We start from the raw sequence: 25,535 nt of genomic DNA on the forward strand, positions 1-25,535 counted from the left end.
GAAACCTGGCAGATACTACCTCCAGGGATCAACATTAACATCACCAACAATGGGACAAATCAAAATTGCAGGTCACATGATAGAATGCAATGAGAAGAGTAGAGGGCCACTTCAGTCATACTCTTGCTAAAAATGTATGATCTGAATTTTTTTAAAGATTTTTTAAAATTTGTCAGAGAGAGAAAGGAGAGAGAGAGAAAATACAAGCAGGGGGAGCAGTAGGCAGAGGGAGAAGCAGGCTCCTCACTGAGCTAGGAGCCTGATGCGGGATTTGATCCTCGGACCCTGGGATCACGACCTGAGCCGAAGGCAGCTGCTTAACCAACTGAGCCACCCAGATGTCCCTGATCTGAACTTTATCATAAGGAAACAAGAAAAACCCACACTGAAAGACATTCTACATTACTGGAATTAACTCTTCAAAAGATTAAAAGTCATGAAAATCAAGGAAAGACTTCCTTGGAACCCTTCTAAACTGAAAGAGATAAGACACACAACATCTGAATTAAATACATGGCTCTGAACAGGACCTTGCTAGAAAGGATATTACAGACAAGTAACAAGACTTAAAAAGAATATGAGGATTAAATGATAGAATGTATAGGGCGCCTGGGTGGCTCAGTCGGTTAAGCATCTGCCTTCGGCTCAGGTCATGATCCCAGAGTCCTGGCATCAAGACCCGCATCAGGCTNTCTGTTCAGCAGGGAGCCTGCTTCTCCCTCTCCCTCTGCCTGCCGCTCTGCCTACTTGTGCTCTCGCTGTCTCTCTCTCTGCCAAATAAAGAAATAAAATCTTAAAAAAATGTATAGCTGACACAGTTTGAATGGGTGCACTTATACGCAGATTTTTTTCAATAAATACATGACAGTACTGTAAATGTATTTTCTCTTCCTTATGATTTTAATAACATTTTCTTTTCTCTAGCTTACTTTATTGTAAGATTATAGTATGGAATACATATAACATACAAAACACAGGTTAATCGACTGTTCTGGTACCAGTAAGTTTTCCGGTCGACAGCAGATTATTAGTAGTTAAGTGCTTTGGGAGTCAAAAGTTATTCATGTATTTCTGACTGCAAACGGTCAGTGCCCCTAACCCCCACATCATTCAAGGGTCAATTGTATTAGAGTTCATTGTCTGTTTGTCAGGGTTGTATGGTAATTATGTGGAATGTACTGACTTGTAGGATATAAATGCTATGGGAATCAGGCATAATGTAACAATTTACTTGCAAATGGTTCTGGGGGAAAAATTCTTTTTTTCCCTCTAATTTTTCTTTTCTCTAATTTTAAGACTGTTCTCAAAAAGTAAATAAAAAATAAACAGAAAAGGTAAAAAGCCTTAGGCAAATCTTCTTTCACCATGAGGAAAGAGCTATGAATCAGTATTTAAAATTAAAATTATGCATAGGTTTTATGGCACTATAAAAATTGTAATGCATACAAACATTGACAATAGCCTTAGCAGCAATATATCAAAATGATGTCTGTCTAAATCCCTAGGTCCATATGTAGTAATAAAAATTGGAAAATACAAAAAAGCTATCAGTTAACACCACTGAAGTATTAATGACAACTTGGTTGGTTGGGTGCTGTTTAAAAAGCTGGTATTTGGGAAGCTTGAAGCACATAAAACCCAATAGTGCTGGTTTCCATGTACAAAATCTGCTTAAAAGTTAATTAGGTGCCAAAAAACATAGCTTAAAATATTATGTAAACCTTCATTACACACATCGTTCAAAAATATTTTCCTTTAATAAAGATTTTTGCACAGCATATGTTTAATAGGAAACAATTATGTTATATAAACATCCAGTAAATACATTTTTACTATTTATCTTTCAGATCCTATAACGGCTCCTCAAATTCTGTAAAAAGTCTTCTGACGTTTTCCATAGAACTTGATTTAGATGTGATTCAGAAGAAAATTCTGAAGAGGAGGTATAATAGGATGAGTCTGATTCAAATTCAGCAGCAGCTGAAAAAAAAAAAAAAGAATTCTATTCTTTATCTAAAATACTTCGTGGTTAACTACAAGTTAGTAAAAAACAAAGTTGAAGCTTTATGAGTGTTAAGAATAATGAAAAATATCTACATACAGCTACAATATAAAATACAAGATTCCTTTTAAATATATTTTGCTCATGGTTGCCACTGAGTTAATTGCTATTGTGGATAAATATCAGACATATACAAAGAACATACACAAAGAGTGAGGAAGAACACTTGTGGAGTTGCAAGCAGTCTACGCTGAAGAGGCGCTAGAGCAAAGCAGCACAGTAGGGTAAGCAGCAAAAGAGAAGGCTGAATAATCTGGCAAGAACCAAATTGATCTGAGTGTTTTTATTCTACGTAAGGAACTTGGAATTTTACCCAATGGCAAAAGGTCAACCAATGACAAATCAATCACTGGAGATTTAAATGTCACCTGTCAAGTGACAGCTATATGAACTACAATATGAACTATAATTGCTTCACTAAGTGTTACTAAGACAAGTCTGGTTTTTTTGGTCTTATACCACTAGCAGAAACAAGAATTTGAGAAAGCCCACATATTCAGGGTGACAGTTCCACAGGAATGGAAGAAGTGAAGGAAGAGTATAGCCAGAAATAATAACAGATACATAGACATTTGGGGATTTTTTTTTTTAAAGTCTGAAATATGATGACAAAATGAGGAATAAGTATGTTCTTCAGTTTGGTTATGTCTTACATTTTTTATTAGATATACATAAAAAACTTTGTAGTACCTATTACCCAAACAATGGAAAGGGATGCCATTTACTATTCACAGTTTATTTCAGAAATCGATGACCATCTTAATTCATAAATTTGGCAACATACCTGCTTCTAGTTCTCTAGATATATTTTTTTCGAACTCCTGCTGCACCTGAAATAAGTCAAATATTATTTATAATGTCATGTTAAACAAGAGATATTATTTTAGGAATTATATATACCTTATGAAATGTGGTCTTCAAATAACACTTGCAGAGATTACAACTAAATTAGGGATTGCTTAAATAGAAAGATAATCACATAAATAAAATACTTATTTTAATCTTAGGTAACTGAGAAGAAACATATGGAATGCTATTTAGATGAATCTGATAAAAAGTACCTTTAATATTGGTCTATTGAATACACAGAATTCTGGAAGAGGAGGAAGATGGCGGAGGAGGAGGGGACCATCGTTTCGTCCACTCCGTGGAATTCAGCTAGATAGCTTTCAAATGACTCTTAACGCCTGTGAGCTCAACCTGAGATCTAAGAAAAGAACAGTTGCAATTCTACAGATAGAAAAGCGACCACTTTCTGCAAGGTAGGAGGTGCGGAGATGCGAATGCGAGGGGATATATGGGAAGATAAACCGTAAGGGGAGGGAGCATCCACAAGCCAGCTTTCAGAAAGTGATAAGCAGTCGTGTGCAAATCGGAACTTTTAGAAGTCTGCTCCGGTGAGGGACATCCCTGCTTGAAAGGCACTCAGGTGGAGAAACAGGGTGGAATCCTAGGTGGGACAGCCTGGGCTCAGGATCCCCGGAATCACAGAAAGAACACGGCTGTCTGAGTGTGGGAGAGTTCCCAGGCCTCTGAGCAGGGAAGCCGGCTGCAACCAGTGAGCGGAGGAGGGGGCTTTCAGCTGGGTGTTGCCATAAACCACCAACTGCCAAGGGTTGGGCGACTGCTCTCAGAGTGGTGGCCCAACAAGCGGCAGAACCAGGGCAAGACCTCCCTCCCACCCCCTGGAGGAGCGGTGTGAATGCATGCCACAGGAGGCAACAAAGTTTGGAAACTCCAAAGGGGGTGGCGGGGCTGAGATAAAAATGCTCGGTCACAGGCTGGGGGTACACAGAGTGCAGACAGAAACCAGGGAGACAGAAGTGTCTGACAGCTTCTCCGTGAGGGCACACTGAAGAGTAGAGGGTGCCAGCATCCAGCTCCAGGGCTGGACACTGGGAGGCTGACATTTCCATTCTCATGCTCTAAAGTGGTGCGGAAAGCCTTCAGGGAACAAAAGCCACAGAGAGCAATCCGGAGCAGATGACTCAGCCCGGCCCCCCTGGCAAGGGCAGTGCAATACAGCCGGGGAAACGACCCCTGAGAATCAGCGCAGCAGGCCCTTCCCTCAGAAAACCAGCAAGAACATCCCAGTAAGACCAAGTTTACAGAGCACACGGAACTGCAGAACTCCAGCACGAGGGGAAAATGCTATAAAGAATTCCTGGCTTTTTCTCATGATTCCTTAATCTTTCCATTTTAATTTTCTTTTTCCTTTCCAAACAATTTATTTTAGCAACTCGTTTTTTTTTCTACTTTTTAAATTTTCATTTTTATACTTACATTCTTTCCTTTCATTGTATTTAACTTTATTTTTGCATATATATGTTTTTCTTTCTTTACAATTTTAGGATGTAGTTTCTCCTAACAAACAGACCAAAATACACCCAGAGTCTAGTGTATTACTCTGTCCTCATCACCTGATTATATTCTTTCTCTTTTTTAATATTTATTTAATTTATTTATTTATTTGGTTTCAGGTCTCTTCTGATTTATTAGGAGTATATATATCTCTGGGGTCATTGTTGCTATTTTAGTATTTTGTGCTCTCATTCATCTATTCTTCTATGGACAGAATGACTAGATGGAAAAACTCACCTCAAATAAGAGAACAAGAGGCAGTACTGACTGTCAGGGACCTAATCAGTATGGATATAAGTAAGATGGTGGAACTAGAGTTCAAAATAGTAACTGTAAAGAGCTGGGGTTGAAAAAAGTGCAGAAGACACTAGAGAATCCCTGTCTGGAGAAATAAAAGAACTAAAATCTTAAGTTGAAATCAAAAGTCCAGTAATGAGATGCAATCATAAATGGAGGCTCTACCTCGGGAAAACAGTATGGAGGTTCCTCAAGACAGTAAAAATAGAGCTACCCTCTGACCCAGTAATGGTACTACAAGGTATTCACCGCAAAGATGCAAACACAGTGATCCAAAGGGGTACCTGGACACCAATGTCTATAGCAGAAATGTCCACAACAGACAAACGGTGGAAACAGCCCATATGTCCATCAACAGATGAACGGATAAAGATGTGATATATATAAATACATACACACACACACACACACACACACACACACACTGGAATATTACTCAGTCATCAAAAAGGACAAAATGTTACAATTTACATTGATGTGGATGGAAATGGAGGGTATTATCCGGAGAGAAATAAGACAATCAGAGAAAGACAATTATCATATGGTTTCCTACATATATGGTATATGAGAAACAGTGCAGAGGATCATAGGGGAAGGGAGGGAAAACTAAATGGCAAGAAAACAGAGAGGGAGACAAACCATGAGACTCTTAACTACAGGAAACAAACTGAGGTTTGCTGGAGGGGAGGTGGGTGGAGGTTGGGGTAACTGGGTGATGGGGCATGAAGGAGGGTACATGATGTGTAGAGCACTGGGAGTTAAATACAACTGATATTTAACTGAACACTACATATGTAACTACTGATATATCGTGTCAACTAACTGAACAGAAATTTTAAAAAACTTATCACATACATAATGCGTAAGGTGAAATAAAACATTATTTACTTATCTTTTCCAGACTTATTGAGCTATAATTAACTAACAAAAATTATATACTTAAAATTTTAAAAATTGGAGTCTGTAACTGCTAGGGTAAATGAGGCAGAAAGGAGAAGTAGTGATATAGAAGACAAAATGAGGGAGAATAAAGAAGCTGAGAAAAAAGAGAGAGAAACTACTGGATCACGAGGGGAAAATTCGAGAGATAAGTGATACCATAAAGCAAAACAATATTAGAATAATTGGGATCTCAGAAGAAGAGGAAAGAGGGGGTGGCAGGAGGTATATTTGAGAAATTATAGCAGAGAACTTCCCTAATCTGGGAAGGAAACAGGTATTCAAATCCAGGAGGCACGGAAAACCCCCTCCAACATCAATAAAAACAGGTCAACACCTCGACATACAGTAGTGAAGCTTGCAAATTTCAGAGACAAAGAGAAAATCCTGAAAGCAGCTCGGGACAAGAGGTCCTTAACCGACAAGGGTGAAAACATAAGGCTGGTGGGCAGGCCTGTCCACACAGAGCTGGAAGGCCAGAAAGGACTGGCATGATATATTCAATGTGCTAAATGGTAAAAATATGCAGCCAAGAACACTTTATCCAGCAAGGCTGTCATTCAAAATAGAAGGAGAGATACAGAGTTTCCAGGACAAACAGAACCTAAAAAATTTGTGAGCACTAAACCAGCCCTGCAAGAAATATTACAGGGGATCCTTTAAGCAAAGAGAGAGCCGCAAAGTAACACAGACCAGAACAGAGACAATATACAGAAACAGCGACATTACAGATAATATAATGGCACTAAATTCATATCTTTCAATAGTGACCCTGAATGTAAATGGGCCAAATGCCCCAATCAACAGACACAGGGTATCAGATTGGATAAAAAAGCAAGACCCATCGATATGCTCTCTGCAAGAGACTCATTTTAGACCCAAGGACACCTCCCGATTGAAAGTGAGGAGGTGCAAAACCATTTATCATGCTAATGGACATCAAAAGAAAGCTAACTTATATCAAATTAGATTTTAAACCAAAGACTGTAATAAGAGATGAGGAAGGACACTATCATAATTAAAGGGTCTATCCAACAAGAAGATCTAACAATTGTAAATATTTATGCCCCTAACATGGGAGCAGCCTATTATATAAACCAATTAATAACAAAAGTAAATAAACACATCAATGATGATACAATAATAGTAGGTAGGGGACTTTAACGCCCCACCCGCTGCAATGGATAGATCACCTAAGCAAAAGATAACAAAGAACAAGGGCTTTGAATGACACACTGGACCAGATGGACTTCACGGATATATTCAGAGCATTTCATCCTAAAGCCACAGGATACACATTCTTCTCAGGTGCACATGGAACACTCTCCAGAGTAGATCACACACTGGGTCACAAATCAGGACTCAACCAGGGCAAAAAGATGGAGATTATGCCATGCATATTTTTAGAACACAGTGCTTTAAAACTTGAACTCAGTCACAAGAAAAAATTGGAAGGACACAAATATATGGAGGTTCAAGAGCATCCTACTAAAGAATGAATGGGTCAACCAGGAAATTAAAGAAGAATTAAAAGAATTCATGGAAACAAAGGAAAGTGAAAACACAACTGTTCAAAACCCGTGGGATGCAGCAAAAGCGGTCCTCAGAGGGAAGCATGTAGCAATACAGGTCTTTCTCAAGAAACAAGAAAGGTCCTAAATACACAACCTAACCTTACACCTAAAGGAGCTGGAGAAAGAACAGCAAATAAAGCCTAAACACTGCAGGAGAAGAGACTTAATAACAACCAGAGCAGAAATCAATGAAATAGAAACCAAAAGAACAGTAGAACACAGCAACGAAACTAGGGGCTGGTTCTTTGAAAGAATTAGTAAGATCGATAAACCCCTGGCCAGACTTAGCAAAAAGAAGAGAGAAAGGATCCAAATAAATAAAATCACAAATGAAAGAGGAGAGATCACAACCAACACCAAGGAAATACAAACAATTTTAAGAACATAGTAGGAACAACTATAGGCCAACAAACTAGGCAATCTGGAAGAAATGGATGCATTCCTAGAGACGTATAAACTACCAAAACTGAAACAGGAAGAAACAGAAAACCTGAACAGACCTGTAACCAGCAAGGAAATTGAAGCAGTTATCAAAAATCTCAACAAAGCTCCAAGGCCGATGGCTTCCCTGGGGAGTTCTACCAAACATTTAAAGAGGAATTAATACCTATTCTTCTGAAGCTGTTTCAAAAAAATAGAAATGGAAGGAAAACTTCCAAACTCTTCCTATGATGCCAGCATTACCTTGATCCCAAAACCAGACAAAAACCCCACCAAAAAGGAGAATTACAGACCAATATCCCTGACGAACACGGATGCAAAAATTCTCACCAAGATACTAGCCGACAGGATCCAACGGTACACTAAACGGATTACTCACCACAACCAAGTGGGATTTATTCCTGGGCTGCAAGGGTGGTTCAACATCCGCAAATCAATCAATGTGATACACTACGTTAATGAAAGAAAGGGCAAGAACCACATGATCCTCTTGATAGACACAGAAAAAGCAACTGACAAAGTTCAGCATCCTTTCTTGATTAAAACTCTTCATGGTGCAGGGATAGAGAGAACAGAACCTCAATATCATAAAAGCCATCTTCAAAATGCCCACAGGGAATATCATTCTCCATGGGGAAAAACCAAGGACTTTTTTCCCTAAGGTCAGGAGCACGGCAGGGATGTCCACTCAAACCACTGTTGTTCAACATAGTACTAGAAGTCCTAGCCTCAGCAATCAGATAACAAAAAGAAATAAAAGGCATCCAAATCCGCAAAGAAGAAGTCAAACTCTCACTCTTTGCAGACGACGTAATACTCTGGGGAAAACCCAAAAGACTCCACCCCAAAATTGCTAGAACCCATAGATGAATTCAGCAAACTGGCAGGATAGAAAATCAGTGCACAGACATCACTTGCATTTCTATAGACTAATGATGAGACAGAAGAAAGAGAAATTAAGGAGTCAAACCCATTTAGAATTGCACCAAAAAACGTAAGATTAGAAATTAGAAATAAACCTAACCGAAGAGGCAAAGGCTCTGTACTCTGAAAACTACAGAACACTCATGAGAGAAACTGAGGAAAACACAACGAAGTGAAAAAACATTCCACGCTCAAGGACTGGAAGAACAAATATTGCTAAAATGCTATGCTACCTAGAGCAGTCTATACCTTCTATGCAATCCCTATCAAAATACCATTAACTTTTTTCACAGAGCTGGAACAAATAATCCTAAAATTTGTATGGAACCAGAAAAGAACCCGAATAGCCAAAGGAATGTTGAAAAAGAAAACCAAAGCTGGAGGCATCACAATTCCGGATTTCAAGCTCTATGACAAAGCTGTAATCATCAAGACAGTATGGTACTGGCACAAAAACATTCTGTTTCTTTGGTCAATGAAACAGAATAGAGACCCCAGAAATGGACCCTCAACTCTATGGTCAACTAATCTTCGACAAAGCAGGAAAGAACAGCCAGTGGAAAAAAGTCAGTCTCTTCGACAAATGGTGTTGGGAAAATTGGACAGCCACATGCACAAGAATGAAACGGGACCATTTTCTTACACCATACACAAAAATAGACTCAAACTGGATGGAAGACCTAAGTGGGAGACAGGAACCCATCAAAATCCTAGAGGAGAACATAGGCAGCCACCTCTGTGACCTCAGCCGCAGCAACTTCTTGCTAGACATGTCTCCAAAGGCAAGGGAAACAAAGACTTCATCAGGATGAAAGGCTTTTTCCACAGCAAAGCAAGCAGTCCCCGACACCAAAAGACGACCAACAGAATGGGAGAAGATAGTTGGCAAACGACATATCAGATAAAGGGCTCGTATCCAAAATCTATAAAGAACTTATCAAATTCAACACCCAAAGAACAAATAATCCAGGCAAGAAATGGGTGGAAGACGTGAACACACATTTCTCCAAAGAAGACATACAAATGGCCAAAAGACACATGAAAAAATGCTCATCACTCGGCATCAGGGAAATGAATACAAATCAAAACCACAATGAGATATCATTTCACACCAGTCAGAATGGCTAAAATGAACAAGTCAGGAAACAACAGATGTTGGCGGGGGTGCAGCGTAAGATCCCTCTTACACTGTTGGTGGGAATGCAAGCTGGTACGGCCACTCTGGAAAACAGTATGGAGGTTCCTCAAAAAGTTGAAAATAGAGCTACCCAACGACCCAGGAATTGCACTACTAAGGATTTATCCCAAAGATATAAATGTAACTATCTGAAGGGGCACCTGCACCCCAATGTTTATAGCAACAATTTTATTTGTGAGAGATAAAGAGCGAGAGGGAGGGAGCACAAGTGGGAGGAGGAGCAGAGGGAGTGGAAGCAGCGGACTTCCCACTGAGCAGACAGCCTGAAGTGGGTGGGGCTCTATCCCAGGACCCTGGAATCATGACCTGAGCTGAAGGCAGAACTTAACCAACGGAGCCCCCGGGCACCCCAGTACCATACTTTAGACCCCATTTTGGGCATTCAATGAGAGGATACCTTTTATAAGAAAGGTCTAAGAAAGAATATTCTAGACAGGAATATTTGTAATATACAGTTGATACTTGACCAACATGGGTTTGAACTGTGCAGGTCTACTCTACTTACATGTAGACTTTTTTTGATACTGTATTGTAGTGTATTTTCTCTTCCTCATGTTTTTCCCAGTAACATTTTTTTCTCTAGTTTATTTTAGGGTGAGCATATAGTATATAACACATGTAATGTACAAAACATGTGTTAATGGACTATTTGTGTTATCGGTAAGGCTCACAGTCACCAGTAGGCTATTAGTAGTTTAGTTTTTTGGATTCCACATGTAAGGGAAATCATATGGTATTTACCTTTTGCTGAGTTATCTTACTTAGCATAATACTAGGTCTACCAATGTGACTAATGGCAAGATCCCATTCTTTTTTATAGATGACTAATATTTCATCGTATACATATAACATATCTTCTTTATCTTTTCATCTGTTGATGGACACTGAGGTTACTTCCATTCTTTGGTTATTGTAAATAATGTTTCAAAAAACACAGAGGTGCATACAACTTTTCGAATTAGTGTTTTCATTTTCTTTGGGTAAATACCCAGTAGTGGAATTACTGAATTGCACTGTATTTCTATTTTTAATTTTTTTGAGAAACCATAACACTTTTTGACCATAACATTATATTCAGGCCTTATAAAATGAATAATCTGACAACATTACTAGACAGGCCTTGTAAAATTAGTAACTCAATACCACTTGATGGGAGCTTTTATTGAAGCAATTTTATAATACCATTAATAAATACTATGTAAGATATAAACCACTTTTTTATATGAACTACCAATGTAATGTTATTATCTTTTCCCCCAAAAGCTCTTTTCCTAAATATTTACTTCTGGGACCTTTGTTTATTTCCAGGTGAGAACTGTGTTTAGATGGTAGAAACAGCTTGAGGTCCATTAATAAAGAGAACACATTTGCAATTTTATTTATACTTTTCCATTTATCAAAAACATAGGAGGTTAAGAAAATTATACACAGAAAAACAATGTACAAAGTATCAGCAAATTTTAATTCAAAGAATTATTAACTAGAAGGATTTTCTCATAAGTGTTAGTTTTCCAACTATGGTCCACAGAAATCTAAGGTTCCATTGGGGACACAGCAGGATTGAGGGACAAGGAAGTCTACAGGTGTAGTCTCATCTCTCCTTTAGCTAAACTGCTCTACTTCTGTTTTATATATTACAGTTTAATGCAAAAAAAAAAAAAAAATTTAAGTTCTATTCTTTGAAAAAAAAATTTTTTTCCAATGGTATGAAAGCCACTAACTTAGTCAAAGTTCCTAATTTTACCTAAGAGACAAAGAAGCCTCAGAGAGATTGTAGTTTGCCTGGGGTCAAAAACCCACCTAGTTGCAGGCCAGGAATGTGCTAATTTAGGTCTTACTGAGCCTAAAGTTTTATGCCAATTACTTCCTCATATTCAGGAAAAACACACGTGTTTTTAAGTATAACTCAGAGAAAATGAATACATAAACCTTTGTCATATGGCTCAACAATGTTTAGGCATTAGGCACAACATAACAGTCTAACTAAATTATAAACTTTGAAGTCATGAACAAATATAAAAGTTAAGTTATCTTAACTCCTATTACTAACAGTCAATATACTCAATTTATAAGCCCCAATTTTTTTAACCACAGGACAGGGAACTTGAAGGAGAAAATCTTTAGTTGAACCAAAGAACCTGAAGCTGAGGAAATTCTTCCTTGAAAGAATTATTCATTTCCTTCAAATAAAACTTGGTTTTAGCAAAATCAACCAACAAATGAGTTACCTACGTTGTGGGTTATTTATAGCAAAATTTAAAACACAAAAGAGATTTCTCCTTACCATCTAGCATGCCCTGTCCAACCTCTCATCATTAGTTGGTATGTACAAAAGACATGACTAACTTTAATTACAATTGAAGTCCAGTCAGAAATTATAGGTAAATCTTCATTTCCATGTGAGGACTTTTCTCTACCTTCCTCACGACAGGAAGGGAGATGTACCTAATGGGTGAATTGGGGAGAAGGCACTAAGCAGTGCGTACGTGGTTGCAAATCTCTTCTCTGAAAAGATGTGCCTGCCACAGTAACATCAATTCAGGCCTGTTCTCATCTTTTTGGGATGGGCATCTAACATTTGTTCCCCCCGTTTACAACTGTGTGCGGAAGTGCCTAATTTGGGATAAAGTATTGGGAAGCTCACTGTGGCTACATGCCTAAACCACATCCTCCAATTTGTTAGTATGTATCGGTAATAAAGTTACTAAGCTTATCTCCATCTGCCTGACTCCTGTGTTCTCAACTTAGAAAAAGAAGAGCAACGCCATCTGCCACCTACCCCACCACAGTTCCAAGAAAAATGGCCAGACAACACTTAGAAATGCTTTCTTCCTTGACTTCATAATGAACATTCATTGTTCAAAGCCACATACTTTAAAGAGGGAAAAAGTTGACAAGAACAATTTCTGAAGCAAACATAGAAAGTCAGACAGAATGAGGAGACAGAGGAATATGTGCCAAATGAAAGACCAATACAACGCTTCAGAAAAATAACTAAATGAAAAAGATAAATTATCTACCGATAAAGAGTTCAAAGTAATGGTCATAAAAATGCTCAGCAAACTTGGGAGAAGAATGGATGGATTCAGTGAGAACTTCAAGAAAGAGAAAATATAAAGAAGAACCAATCAGAGCAGAAGAATACAATAACTGAAATGAAAAATACACCAGAGGGAATCTACCATCTAAACACAATACAGAGTAAAAGCTGCAGAAGAACAGATCAGTGATCTGCAAGATAGGGTAGTAGAAATCATCCAAGCCAAAAAGAAAAAAGAATTTTAGAAATGAGGATAGGTTAAGGGATCCCCTAGAATCATGCCCCCCATCAGGTCCCCTGCTCAGGGAGCCTACTTCTCCCTCTCGCTCTGGCCCTCCCCTCCCACTTGTTTCCTCTCACTTGCTCTGCTCTCTCTCTCAAAAATAAATTAAAAAAAAAAAAAAAGGTCATAATTTTAAGTAAGAAAATTATAAGAGAAAGAGTTTTATTGGTAAGACATCAAATACATAAAACAAGGAGGGGTGTAAAAATTTAGTGTTTATAAAATGAGTTTCAACTTAAACATCAACTTAAAAGAGACCGCTATATACATAGGATGTTACATATGAACTTCATGGTGATCACAAACCAAAAATCTATAATCGATAAACAAAAAAGAAAAAGAAAGGCATCCAAGCATAACACTAAAGAAAGTCCTCAAATTAGAAGGGAAGAGAGCAAGACAATAAGGAAGCCGAATGAAAGACCAAGATTGAGGCCTCATTTATCCTGAGCCTATGCTACTTTTGTCCACATCAATAAGACCATGAATATACCATCAAAACCATAAACCTATGTGCATTGATTGAAATGGATATTTTAATAACAATGATACACAATGGAAACTAGCTGCTATTTAGAGATTCCCCATCATACTCATCTTAGTCATCAATCACCAATTTAAGTCATGGCAAGGTAGATACATGTGAACTTCATTTTAAAAATTCAAATTGTGGGGCACCTCGGTAGCTCAGTCAGTTAAGCATCTGACTCTTGATTTTGGCTCAGGTCATGATCTCAGGGTCATGAGACTAAGCCGTGCATCAGGCTCCTCACTGAGCATGGAGCCTGCTTACCCTCTGCCCCTCATCCCCTGCCTGCACTGCCATTCTCTCTCTTAAAAAAAAAAAATCAAATATTTGCTTGATTTAGCTATTTAGAAAATACACTACAATTGCTCAGCAAGACATTTTGTAAAAACTGAAACAGAAGTGTTGTAAGTAAAAAAAAAAAAAAAAAAAGTTGTAAGAAAGAAATTAAAGATGTACTCTCATGTAAGAAAATGACAAAAATTTTAACTTAAAAAGAAAAATTAATCTTTTTAGGGTTACAAGTTTATTTAATTCATAAGAAGGACTTATCATGGATTCTTTTAAATAATAAACATCCATATGTGATTGTTTGGATTCTAATCATTCACTTATGCATAGCGGTGGAAAAACTGGGTAACAGCAAACTTTAAAACTGTTATAAACCATTGCCAACCAGAATATAAGTCAAAGTATCTAAGTGTACATTTGGTTAATGAGCAATATTTACTTTCTAAAATCGAATTTCAATATACTGTTCAAGAAATGTAAAATGTGTCACTTTTGGGGTAGCTGGGTGGCTCAGTCGGTTAAGTGTCCGACTCTTGATTTCAGCTCAGGTCATGATCTCAGGGTCGTGAGACTGGGCCCTACATAGGGTTCCATGCTCAGCAGGGAGTCTGCTTGAGAGTCTCACGCTCTCTCCCTCTTGTGCACTCTCTCTCTCTAAAATAAATAAAATCTTTAAAAAAATAATAAAATGTCAGTTTAGTTATATTTATTGAATAAAGTTATCTCTTGAAAGTAAGAGCTCCAGGAACTAAAAAAAAAAAAAAAAAAAAAAAACCCACAAAATTTCTGTCTCATTTCTGTAGTAGCACAAATAATTATGACTTTTACTAGTGTGTATAAGTCAAACAACTCAGAATTTCACCAAATTAAAAATAAAAATATCAGAAATCTGAAACCCAAGGGAAAAAAGATAAGACAATATAACTAACCTTCAATAAGTAAGTCTCGATGCCATTATTTGAAGGCCACGAGCTTGAGGTATGAATCATTACATTTTCTCTTGGAGCAACATGTCTATTGAGAGCTAAACTATTATTGATATTTCTGACGTAAGGCAGTTCCAAGATAGGATTCATAGTAACAGTGTGAAACAGGTTCCTTTTCTGCTGTTTTTCCATTAGAAGTTTGGTTCTGATCTCCGCCAGCCTCTCATTAGTCCTGTTAAGATTACAAAACACAATGCTTAGTATTTCATTTCTCCCCAAATCACTCCTAAATGACTTGTATTTTTTTTAAGTTTCCATAATAGTAAACAGAACATGCCCTTAAATGGTGTTTTAACACTGAAAATGTGACAGAGAAGACCTACTACATATATTATAGGTTTAAAATTGTTCTAAATAAGTACATATATTTCTTGGGACTCCTAACTAACAAGTAATTCAAAATAAGGAGGGAGAGAAATGGCTATCAGTGATATACACGGCTTAATAGGTAATACCTGCTGCCTTCTGGAATGGCAGTACTTACGAGACTCTTGAGGAAGCCATTACACATACTTATATTTAGTAAACACTTTAGAGATATAAAAATAAACCACCCCAGGGGGCTGGGGGGCTTAGTCAGTTAACCATCTGCCTTTAGCTCAGGTCATGACCCCAGAGTCCTGGGATCGAGCCCCACGTCAGGCTCCCTGCTCAGCGGGAAGCCTGCTTCTCCCTCACTCTCTGCCTGCCGCTCCCCCTGCTTGTGCTCACTCACTCGCTCTCTGTCAAATAAATACATAAATCTTTAAAAGAAAATAAAAATACAAACAAGCCATCCCTCAAAGACATTTTCAAGCATTTGCTTTCACCACTCTTGTACATTTCACTCATCACCTCACAGAAATTGAGCATTTGGCAACTGAGGAATAATTTAGACCAACAATTGCTAGGGCAGAGTCGTGATCAGAAAGAACTAAAACAGCTCCAGAGGCAATTAGGTTATAACACAGTTACCAAGGTAATGGAGGTGGAATCTGCCCTGTCTTCCACACACCCCCTTGTCATATCCACCATGGTGCTATTTTTAGCCACTTTGGGAATTATACTGCCTTTCACCCCTAGGTGAATATTTCTGTATGTATATACCCTCAAGTAAAGTAGAAAAACTATACAGAATAGTTTGTTTCAAAGCACCCTCTAGTTAAGAAACGAAAGATCACAATAAAAAAAACTAAATCTACCAAGCTGTGAGGATGTGCAGTATTGGTACTTGACCTTTTGGGTTAAAGATGTAATCTTCCACAAATAAACTCCCTAATATTAATAAACTCATTTCTATTTAGGGTAATTCTGACAATTTTATAATAATATGCTATCTAAATTATAAAGCTTCAAACAATTAGCTTAAAGACTAGGAGATCAGATTAACTGAAAATATTAAGGGAAAAAAAATAAAATCATGTAAAACTAAAAAAGGAGGAGAGATGCAAACTGTCTTGGCCTAACATCTCACAGTTCATTTATAAACATCACTTTCCAAAATTATATTATCCAGTTGACTTTCACTTATTACTCATCTCATGAACCTGGCTCCATAAAAATTATGCTTTAGAGGCAAATTAATAAGCTAAATCTATTTTCTATGATTCTGTTTTAACTTACCTGTTCAATTCATTTGTCAATGATGTTCGAACTTTTACTTCTTCTAGGTAGAGCTGCTTGTATTTTTCCAATTCTGTTTTATTAGAATCTTCTTGAGAACTTTTCATTTTGGATAGTTCAAATTCCAGATCTTTCATTCTGAGTTCCATTTGACTAATTATTGAAGCATTATTAGTGTCTCTTAACTGTTCTAAGCTTTCTTGAGATGCTACTTGTGCCTAAGCAAATTAAAAACATTGTTTTAAAACAGTTATAACCTGGGTAATTATAGTATATTTCTTTCCTTTAGTTTTGAGTCAATGATTCAGAGAGCAATTTTAAATGTGAAAAAAGCTGAAGTGTAAAGTATTTATCATCAATGTCAACTGAATTAAATCTGAATGATAAAGTTCAATCATTCTTATATTAGAATTCATGCAATATCATAATTCAAAGAATAAGAGAATCATTTAAAAATTTTAAAAAGTGAACAATACAACTTAAGAATAATCCAAGTACATGGGGCTCCTGGTTGGGTCAGTCGGTTGAGCGCCCGACTCTTGGTTTCTGCTCAGATTGTGATCTCCGTGTCCTGAGATAAAAGCCCTGTGTCATACTCAGCATGGAGTCTGCCTGGGATTCTCTCTCTCCCTCTGTCCATCCCCCTGCTCGTGCTTTCTAAATAAACAAACAAACAAACAAGATCTTAAAAGGAAAAAAAAAGAATAATCCAAGTACGGTACAATTTTTTTTTTTAAGGGCATGGAGCTCAATGAGGGGCTTGATTTCATGAGCTTGAGACCAAGACCTGAGCTGCTCAACAGACTGAGACACCCAGGCACCCCAAAGTTAAAATTTTTTGAGCACAATTTTTTCTTTTCCTCTCAACAGTCTTGTTTTATACCAACTGGCCTTAAAAATAAAATGATTCTCTACTATGAATCATTCCAAAAGATTAGTTTAGTGAGAATGATGATGAAAACTGAAATTTTTAGAGGGAAGGAACAAATGCTTCCAGAAATTTACCAAACAAACTGCTATAAAGGAAGTAGAGGAAAACTATACAATGCATATAACCAAAATGTAATTTGCAGTGAAATGAATTAAAGCATATTACAGATCAATAAATTAACCTGTAAAAACAGATTGACTTCTCTTAATTTTTCTGCCATATCCAGCCTCGCCCTTTCGTCCAGTTCCTGTTTATATTGTTCTATTCTACTGTATTCTGCCATATTGACTTCTGCATGACTCTTCAGGTTTACTACTTGTTGTTCCAACTTCTTTTTATTCTTCTCTAGTTTTTCACATTTTTTCTGTAGTTCCTTCATAGATAATAACTCTTGAGAGAGAACCTGGTTTTTTTCATCCAGTTGTAGACATTTTGAAGACGCAGTTTCTAGTTTTGCTGTAAGATCATCAACCTGAATAAATAAAATAATACAGTTTGGAAGTAGAGTGAAAACAGTCTAATGCAAAACTATGACCAAAAATTTTTTTGAAGATTTTATTTTTAAGTCTCTACACCCAACATGGGGCTCAAACTCACAACACCAAGATCAAGAGTCACATGCTCTACTGACTGAGCCAGCCAGGTGCTCAAATTTTAAATTAAACTCATTTTCAACAAAATGTTATCTATACTGTAGTAGAGTCTTGGAACGTGGAACCTTGAATAACTCAGAAAATCAAGAACAAAATTAAAACCACTAGGAGTTACTAAAATAGACCTCTGCTATCATTCTTTTTCCCACACATTTGTACTTGATTTTATACTTTTATTTCTCTATGATTGCTTCAGATCTTTCCTCAATAAAATAACTGTAAGTCACCTCTTAGTAGAAAGTTGCTTAACCCTTCCTTCACCTTTATACTTCATAATTTTTTTAAAGATTTTATTTATTTATTTGAGAGGGAGAGTGAGAGCACAAGAGCAAGGGGAGGGAGAAGCAGCCTCCTCACTGAGCAGGGAGCCTGGCATGGGGCTCAATCCCAGCATGCCAGGATCACGACCCAAGCCAAAGGCAGACACTTAACTGACTGAGCTACCCACATGCCCTGGTACTCCATAATTTTTAAAGAAGTTTTAGGAATATCATATTGAGTTATGTAGGTCTGAGCCAATAAATGCTTACCAAAATAAGACTTTAAAAATAAGACTAATTAATGAATCTATAAATACTGACTTTAATACCATAAGCCTTTTTCTTTTTCTTTTCTTTTTTTAAGATTTTGTTTATTGATTTGACAGGGAGAGAGACAGCCAGCGAGAGAGTGAACACAAGCAGGGGGAGTGGGAGAGGAAGAAGCAGGCTCCCAGCAGAGCAGGGAGTCCGATGTGGGGCTCGATCCCAGAACGCTGTGATCATGCCCTGAGCGGAAGGCAGACACTTAACGACTGAGCCACCCAGGTCACCCATAAGCCTTTTTCTAAATTACAAATGTTTTATGCTAATCTGATTTGCATTCTGAGGAGGAATGATTCGCAGGGTTAAGAAATCACATCTCTAAGTAAAAAAATTTAGTGAGATGATCCATATATTTTTGGACCAAAAAAAAACCCCAAAAACAAAACCTTAATTCAACAGTGTTACAATCCTTTGTTACTTCCCACAAAATAAGAGAACATACTAAGCAACAAAAACCACCAAAAAACTTGCTGGAGTTTCAGTGATGCTGAGTTGGGAAGACCTTCTTTCTTTTAGATACGACTAGTAAGACAAGATGAGGGAATGTGGTGGTTTTATGAAGTGACACTTCTCCTATGACAATCCCTCCCCTTAATACGTGCTAGTAACTGGTTTCTAGTGAACAGAATATGGCAGACTGCTATGTGATTTTTTTTTTATTATATGTTAGTGACCACAGAGTACATCATTAGTTTTTGATATACTGTTCCACGACTCATTGTTTGAGTATACACCCAGTGCTCCATGCAATACGTGCCCTTCTTAATACCCATCACTGGGCTAGCCCATCTAGTCTAGGTGTGCCAGTGTAATAAGTGTTTCAGCTGCCTCCCCTAACTACAGTCCTAGGCAACACCAGGATCAATAACACCAGACATGAGTGAACAACTCTTCAAACAGTTCCAGCCCCAAACCTTTCAGCTGCCCCGCCTGAAGCTAGGGGAACAGAAACAAGCTGTCCTGGCCACACTTTTCCTAACAGTAGATTAGTGAACAAAATAAATGTTATTTATTTAAGCCACTAAACTTTGGGGAGTTTGTTAAGAAAAGACAAAAAAGACAAAGAGAAAAATGGGCGATGAAAAGAGTGAATAAGATACATATATAGAAGAATTGGTCTCCATTAAAGTGGGAAGTAATAAATGTTAAGATTAATTTATTAATGACAAACAGTGCTAATGAGAAGCAGCACATAACTAGAAGCAAGATCTAATCAGTTTTTCTCTCCATTTTCCCCCACTTAGGATGACATTACCTGTGCATTCTTTATATATGACCTTTATTATGTTGAGGTACGCTCCTTCTAAACCTACTTGGTTGAGGGTTTTTATCATGAATGAATGCTGCACTTCGTCAAATGCTTTTTCTACATCTATTGAAATGATCAGATGATTCTTCTCCTTTCTTTTATTAATGTGGTGTATCACACTGATTGATTTGCAGATACTGAACCACCCCCACAACCCAGGAATAAATCTCATTTGATCATGTTAATCATTTTTTTAATGTATTGTTAAATTAAGTTTGCTCAAAAAGTTAAAAACAGAGCTACCCTACAACCCAGCAATTGCACTAATGGGTATTTACGACCAAAGATACAGGTGTGATTAATGACTACAGGAAGTCTTTTTTTTTTAATATAGGAAGAGATATTTAATTTCACTCTGTATTAATTAATAAAAATGCAAATTAAAGCTCCATTGTAATATAACTTTTAAAAATCTGACTGACATAAAAAGATTAACAATGTTTTAAAGACTACGGTTTTGCAGTATGGAGGTTCCTCAAGATGTTAAAAATAGCTACCTTACGACCTGACAATTGCACTATTAGGTATTTCCCCCAAATATAACAGATGTAGTGAAAAGAAGGGCCATATGCACCCCAATGTTCATAGCAGCAATGTCCACAACAACCAAACTGTGGAAGGAGCCAAGATGCCCTCCAACAGACGAATGGATAAAGAAGATGTAGTCCATATATACAATGGACTATTACTCAGCCATCAGAAAGAATGATCACCCAACATTTGCATCAACATGGATGGGACTGGAGGAGATTATGCTGAGTGAAATAAGTCAAGCAGAGAAAGAACATTATCATATGGTTTCACTCATTTGTGGAACATAAGGAATAGCGGGGAGATCGGTAGAAGGAAGGGAAAAATGAAGGGGGGGATAGCAGAGAGGGAGATGAACCATGAGAGACTATGGACTCTGGGAAACAAACTGAGGGTTTTAGAAGGGAGGGGATTGGGGGGATGGGCTAGCCCGGTGAAGGGTATTAAGGAGGGCACATATCACATGCAGCACTGGGTATTACAGGCAAACAATGAATCAGGGAACACTATATCAAAAGCCATGGTGACTAACATAATAATAAATAAAATAAAAAATTCAGTTTGCTAGTATTTTGTTGAGGATTTTTGCATCTATGTTCATGAGAGATACTAACCTGTAGTTCTCTTTGCAGTGTCTTTATCTAGTTTTGGTATCAGGGTAATACTGGCCTCATAGAATGAATTCGGAAGTTTTCCTTCCTTTTCTGTTTTTTGGAACAGTTTGAAAAGAATAGGTACTAATTCTTCCTTTAAATGCTTGGTAGAATTTGCCTCTGAAGCCATCTGGTCCTGGACTTGTGTTTATTTGGAGTTTTTTTTATTACGATTCAATTTCTTTGCTGGTTATCAGTCTGCAAATTTTCTTTCTTCCTGTTTCACAGTTTTGGTAATTTATATGTTTCTAGGAATTTATCCATTTCTTCTAGATTGTCCAATTTGTTGGCATATAGTTTTTCACAATATTCTCTTATAACTGTTTGCATTTCTGTGGTGTTGGTTGTTATTTCTCCCCTCATTTGTGATTTTATTTATTTGGGTCCTTTCTCTTTTCTTTCTGATAACTCTGGCTAGAGCCTTATCAGTTTTATTAATTTTTTCAAAGAACCAGCTACTGGTTTCATTGATCTCTTCTATTTTTATCTTTTTTAAGTTTCCATATCATTTATTTCAGCTCTAATTTTTTTAAGATTTATTTGTTTATTTGAGAGAGAGAGTGTGTGTGGGGAGAGGGGCAAATGGAGAAGGACTGAGAGAATCCTCAAGTAGACTCCTCGCTGAGCGTGGAGCCTGAAGCAGGGCTCAATCCCAAGACACTGAGATCATGACCTGAGCTGAAATCAAGAGTTAGCCGCTTAACCAACTGAGCCACCCAGGTGCCCCTATTTCTGTTCTAATTTTTATTATTTCCTTCCTTCATTTGTTGTTCTTCTTCTAGCTTCTTTAGGTGTAAGATTAGGTTGTTTGAGATTTTTCTTGCTTCTTGAGGTAGGCCTGTATTGTTATATACTTCCCTCTTAGAACCAATTTTGCTGTATCTCAAAAGTTTGGGCAACTGTGTTTTCATTTTCATTTGTTTCCATGTATTTTAAATTTCATATTTCCTGGTTGGTCCATTTGTTGTTTAGTAGAATGCTACTTAGCCAACATGTATTTGTGGTCTTTCAGATTGTTTCTTGTGGCTGACTTCAAGTTTTATAGTATTGTGGTCAGAAAATAAATACAATCTTTTTGTATTTTTAAGGCCTGTTTCGTGGCCTAATGTGTGATCTATTCTAGAGAATGTTCCAGAATGTGTATTCTGCTGTTTAAGGATGGAATATTTTGAATATATCTCTTTAGTCCATCTAGTCCAATGTGTCATATAAAACCACGGTTTCCTTGTTGACTTTTTGTTAAGTTTGATCTTATATATATAAAATAAAAATAAAGTAACCTAGTATTATTGTATAATTATCAATTAGTTCTTTTATGTTTGTCATTAATTATCTTATGTATTTGGCTGGTCCCATGTTGGGTGCATAAATATTTACAATTGATAGATCTTCTTGTCAGATTGTCCTCTTTATTATGATGTAGTGCCCTTGTCTCTTGTTACAGTCTTTGTTTTAAACTCTATTTTGTCCAATATAAGTATTGCTATTCTGGCTTTCTTTTGATGTCCATTTGCATGATACATGTTTCTCCATCCCCTCACTTTCAATCTGCAGGTGTCCTTATGTCGAAAATGAGTCTCTTGTAGGCAGCATAGAGATGAGCCTTTTTTTTTTTCTTTTTTTATCCATTCTGACATCCTATGTCTTCTGATTGGAGCATTTAGCCTATGTATATCCAAAGTCAGTATGGATAGATATGTATTTGTCATTTTACTACTTGTTTTGTGGTTGTTTCTGGAGATTTTCTCTGATCCTTTTTTGTGTTTTTGATGCTCTGCTGATTTCCTTTAGTGACAGATTTGGGTTTCTTGCTCTTCTTTGCATGATTATTAGTGGTTTTGTTTTTGGCTTTCTTTTTAGAGAGAGCACGAGTGGGGTGGGGAGAGGGAAAGAGAGAATGTTAAGCTGACTCCATGCCCAGCACGGAGCCCAACGCGGGGCTCAATCTCACAACCTGGAGATCATGACCTGAGCTGAAATCAAGAGTCAGATGCTTAACCATCTAAGCCACCCAGGCACCCCTATTAGTGGTTTTTTATATGCAATTTGTATATAACCTCTTCTGCATATAGCAGTCTATCTTAAGTTGCTGGTCATTTAAGTTTGAACCCATTCTTTTCTCCTTCCTATGCTTTAGATAAGGTATTACATTTTATATCCTTTTTTTCTGAGTTCCTTAGTTTTTACATAAATGTTCATTTTTGCTACTTGTGTCCTGCCTTGATACTGTCACTTTTGGTCTCTCCTTTCCACTCAAAGAGTCTCCATTAATATTTCTTGCAGGGCTAGTTTAGTGGTCACAAACTCCTTTAGTTTTTGTCTGGGAAACTCTATCTCTCCTTCTATTCTGAGTAATAGGCTTGCTGGAGACAGTCTTCTTGGCTACAGATTTTTTTCCAGTCACCATGTTGAATATTATCAATGCCACTCCCTTCTGGCTTGCAAAGTGTCTGTTGAAAAAATTCCTGCTAGCCTTAAGGGGTTTCCCCTGGAAGTTACTGCCTTGTTTTCCTGCTTTTAAGATGTTTTCTTCATCAGTATACTTTGCAAATTTAATTACAATATGCCTCGGTGTTGGCCTGCCTTTGTTGATTTTGATGGTAGTTTTCTGTGCCTCCTGGATCTTGATGTCTGTTGCCTTCTGCAGATTAAGGAAGTTTTCTGCTATTTTTCTTGAAATAAATTTTCTTACCCTTTTTCTCTCTCTTCTTCTACTGGGATTCCTATAACATGAATGTTATTACATTTGATGGAGTCACTGAGCCCCCTAGGTCTAGTCTCATTTTGCATAATTCTTTCTCTCCCTTCTTCAGCTTCATTGCTTTCCATTAATTTGTCCTCTACGTCATAATCTGTTCCTCTTCTTCCAGCCTGCTGTCCATTGCATCAGGTGTGTTTCTCATCTCACCGATTGCACTCTGCATCTCTGATTCTTTTTTAACTCTTTTATCTCTGTTGTGAGGGTCTCACTGATGTCTTCCATTCTTTTCTCAAGTCCAGTGAGTATCCTTATGATCACTGCTTTAAATCCTCCATCAGGCATGATATTTATAACTGTCTCACTTAAATCTCTGGCCCCGTGGCCTTATGCTGTTCTTTCATTTGAGATTAATTTCTCTGTTTTCTCATTTTGTCTAAGTCTCTACCAGCTTCTCTGTGTTAGAAAAGCCAGTTATGTCACCTGCTCCTGAAAGTAACGGACTTATGAAAAAGACGCCATGTAGTGCCCAGGGTCTGGCACTTAGGGGAGTGTCTCCAGTGTGTGCTACATGGACTCTGCTATTGTGTTCTGGCTGCTCTATCCTTCAGGCCAGTTATCGGTAGAGGATCTCCCTACCTGCTGTTGGCAGTGTTTGGTACCTGGCCTCAATGTAGCAACTTTTAACTAGGTGTGCTCTGGTGTGCTTGTGAAATAAGATCTGTCACCCCCTCCAATGGAACTGAGGCCCTCCCAAATCTGGTCAGGAGACATGGTGTGGGCAGGGGCTTGTGCTGGTCTTCTGGGGGTAAGGCCTGCTGTGCTGGAACTGAGGCAAGAATGACTGAGCAGGACAGTTCCACTGGAGTGCAAGGGGATGTTGCTTGGTCTAAGCCAGTGTCAGAGCTACACTGCTCCCCACAGGTGGCTCTCTGTGCTGAGGGCCAGTGGAGGGAAATGGTGCCAGCTGGTTCCTTTGTTCCTAGAGAGGTATCTCCATGAACACTGCCTCTCAGGGACATGCTCTCAAAAGAGCAAGTAATCTCCCCACTGTATGCCCCAGGCATTGTTCAGATTGCTGTTTCCATGCTGTATGCTCCTGGGTTGTTTGCCTGCCTCCTCTCCAAGAGCAGCACAGTGGCCTACAGGCTCTAGCCCAGCCAAGCTCGAGGACCTTTAGAACTCCAGGCGTTAAGCACCCCCTAGTTGTAAGCACTTGTGAAATTCAGCCCCTCTCATTTTCCAAGCCAGTGCCTATGGGGAAACGTTCTCTTTGTGCATTCCCATGTACTCCTTTCTCCTGCCTTCTCCATGACCACGACTCCCTCCCCTCTGCAGCAGCCAGGATCTGTTTCTCTCCTAAACCACATCTCTGTACTTCCTACCTTCTTCGATGCGGCCTCTTCTCTCTCTTTAGTTGTAGAGTTTGCTCTGTCAGTCTTTAGGTATGAGGTGAACCTAGGCTCCTCGTACTCTGCCACCATCTTCCTTTCTCTTAAGACATTTTTCTAAGATTCCCTTCAATTCCAAATTATTACAACTAGGCAGGAATGCCTCTATAGAATTTCCCCTCAAGTTAGGGAAGAAGAAAGACTGGCAAGCAGAGAGTATGATTTGAAGTATAACAGCTGAAAAACCAGAAATAGTTTAAT

At 37.9% G+C, this 25,535-nt stretch overlaps 1 protein-coding gene across 1 annotated transcript in view; it reads right to left on the minus strand.

Moving 5' to 3' along the window:
* Positions 1-1,738: 1,738 nt before the first annotated feature.
* The window catches only part of ANKRD26 (ankyrin repeat domain 26), a 120,111-nt gene continuing 96,314 nt past the window's right edge, over positions 1,739-25,535 (minus strand). Inside the window, 5 exon segments of the mRNA XM_040645302.1 lie at positions 1,739-1,980; positions 2,847-2,892; positions 14,866-15,094; positions 16,525-16,742; positions 17,637-17,927. Coding sequence (XP_040501236.1) covers positions 1,844-1,980; positions 2,847-2,892; positions 14,866-15,094; positions 16,525-16,742; positions 17,637-17,927 — 921 coding nt within the window. The 3' untranslated portion in view covers positions 1,739-1,843.

The sequence above is a fragment of the Ursus maritimus genome, unplaced genomic scaffold (assembly GCF_017311325.1).
Source record: "Ursus maritimus isolate PB19 unplaced genomic scaffold, ASM1731132v1 scaffold_31, whole genome shotgun sequence".
NCBI lineage: Eukaryota > Metazoa > Chordata > Mammalia > Carnivora > Ursidae > Ursus > Ursus maritimus.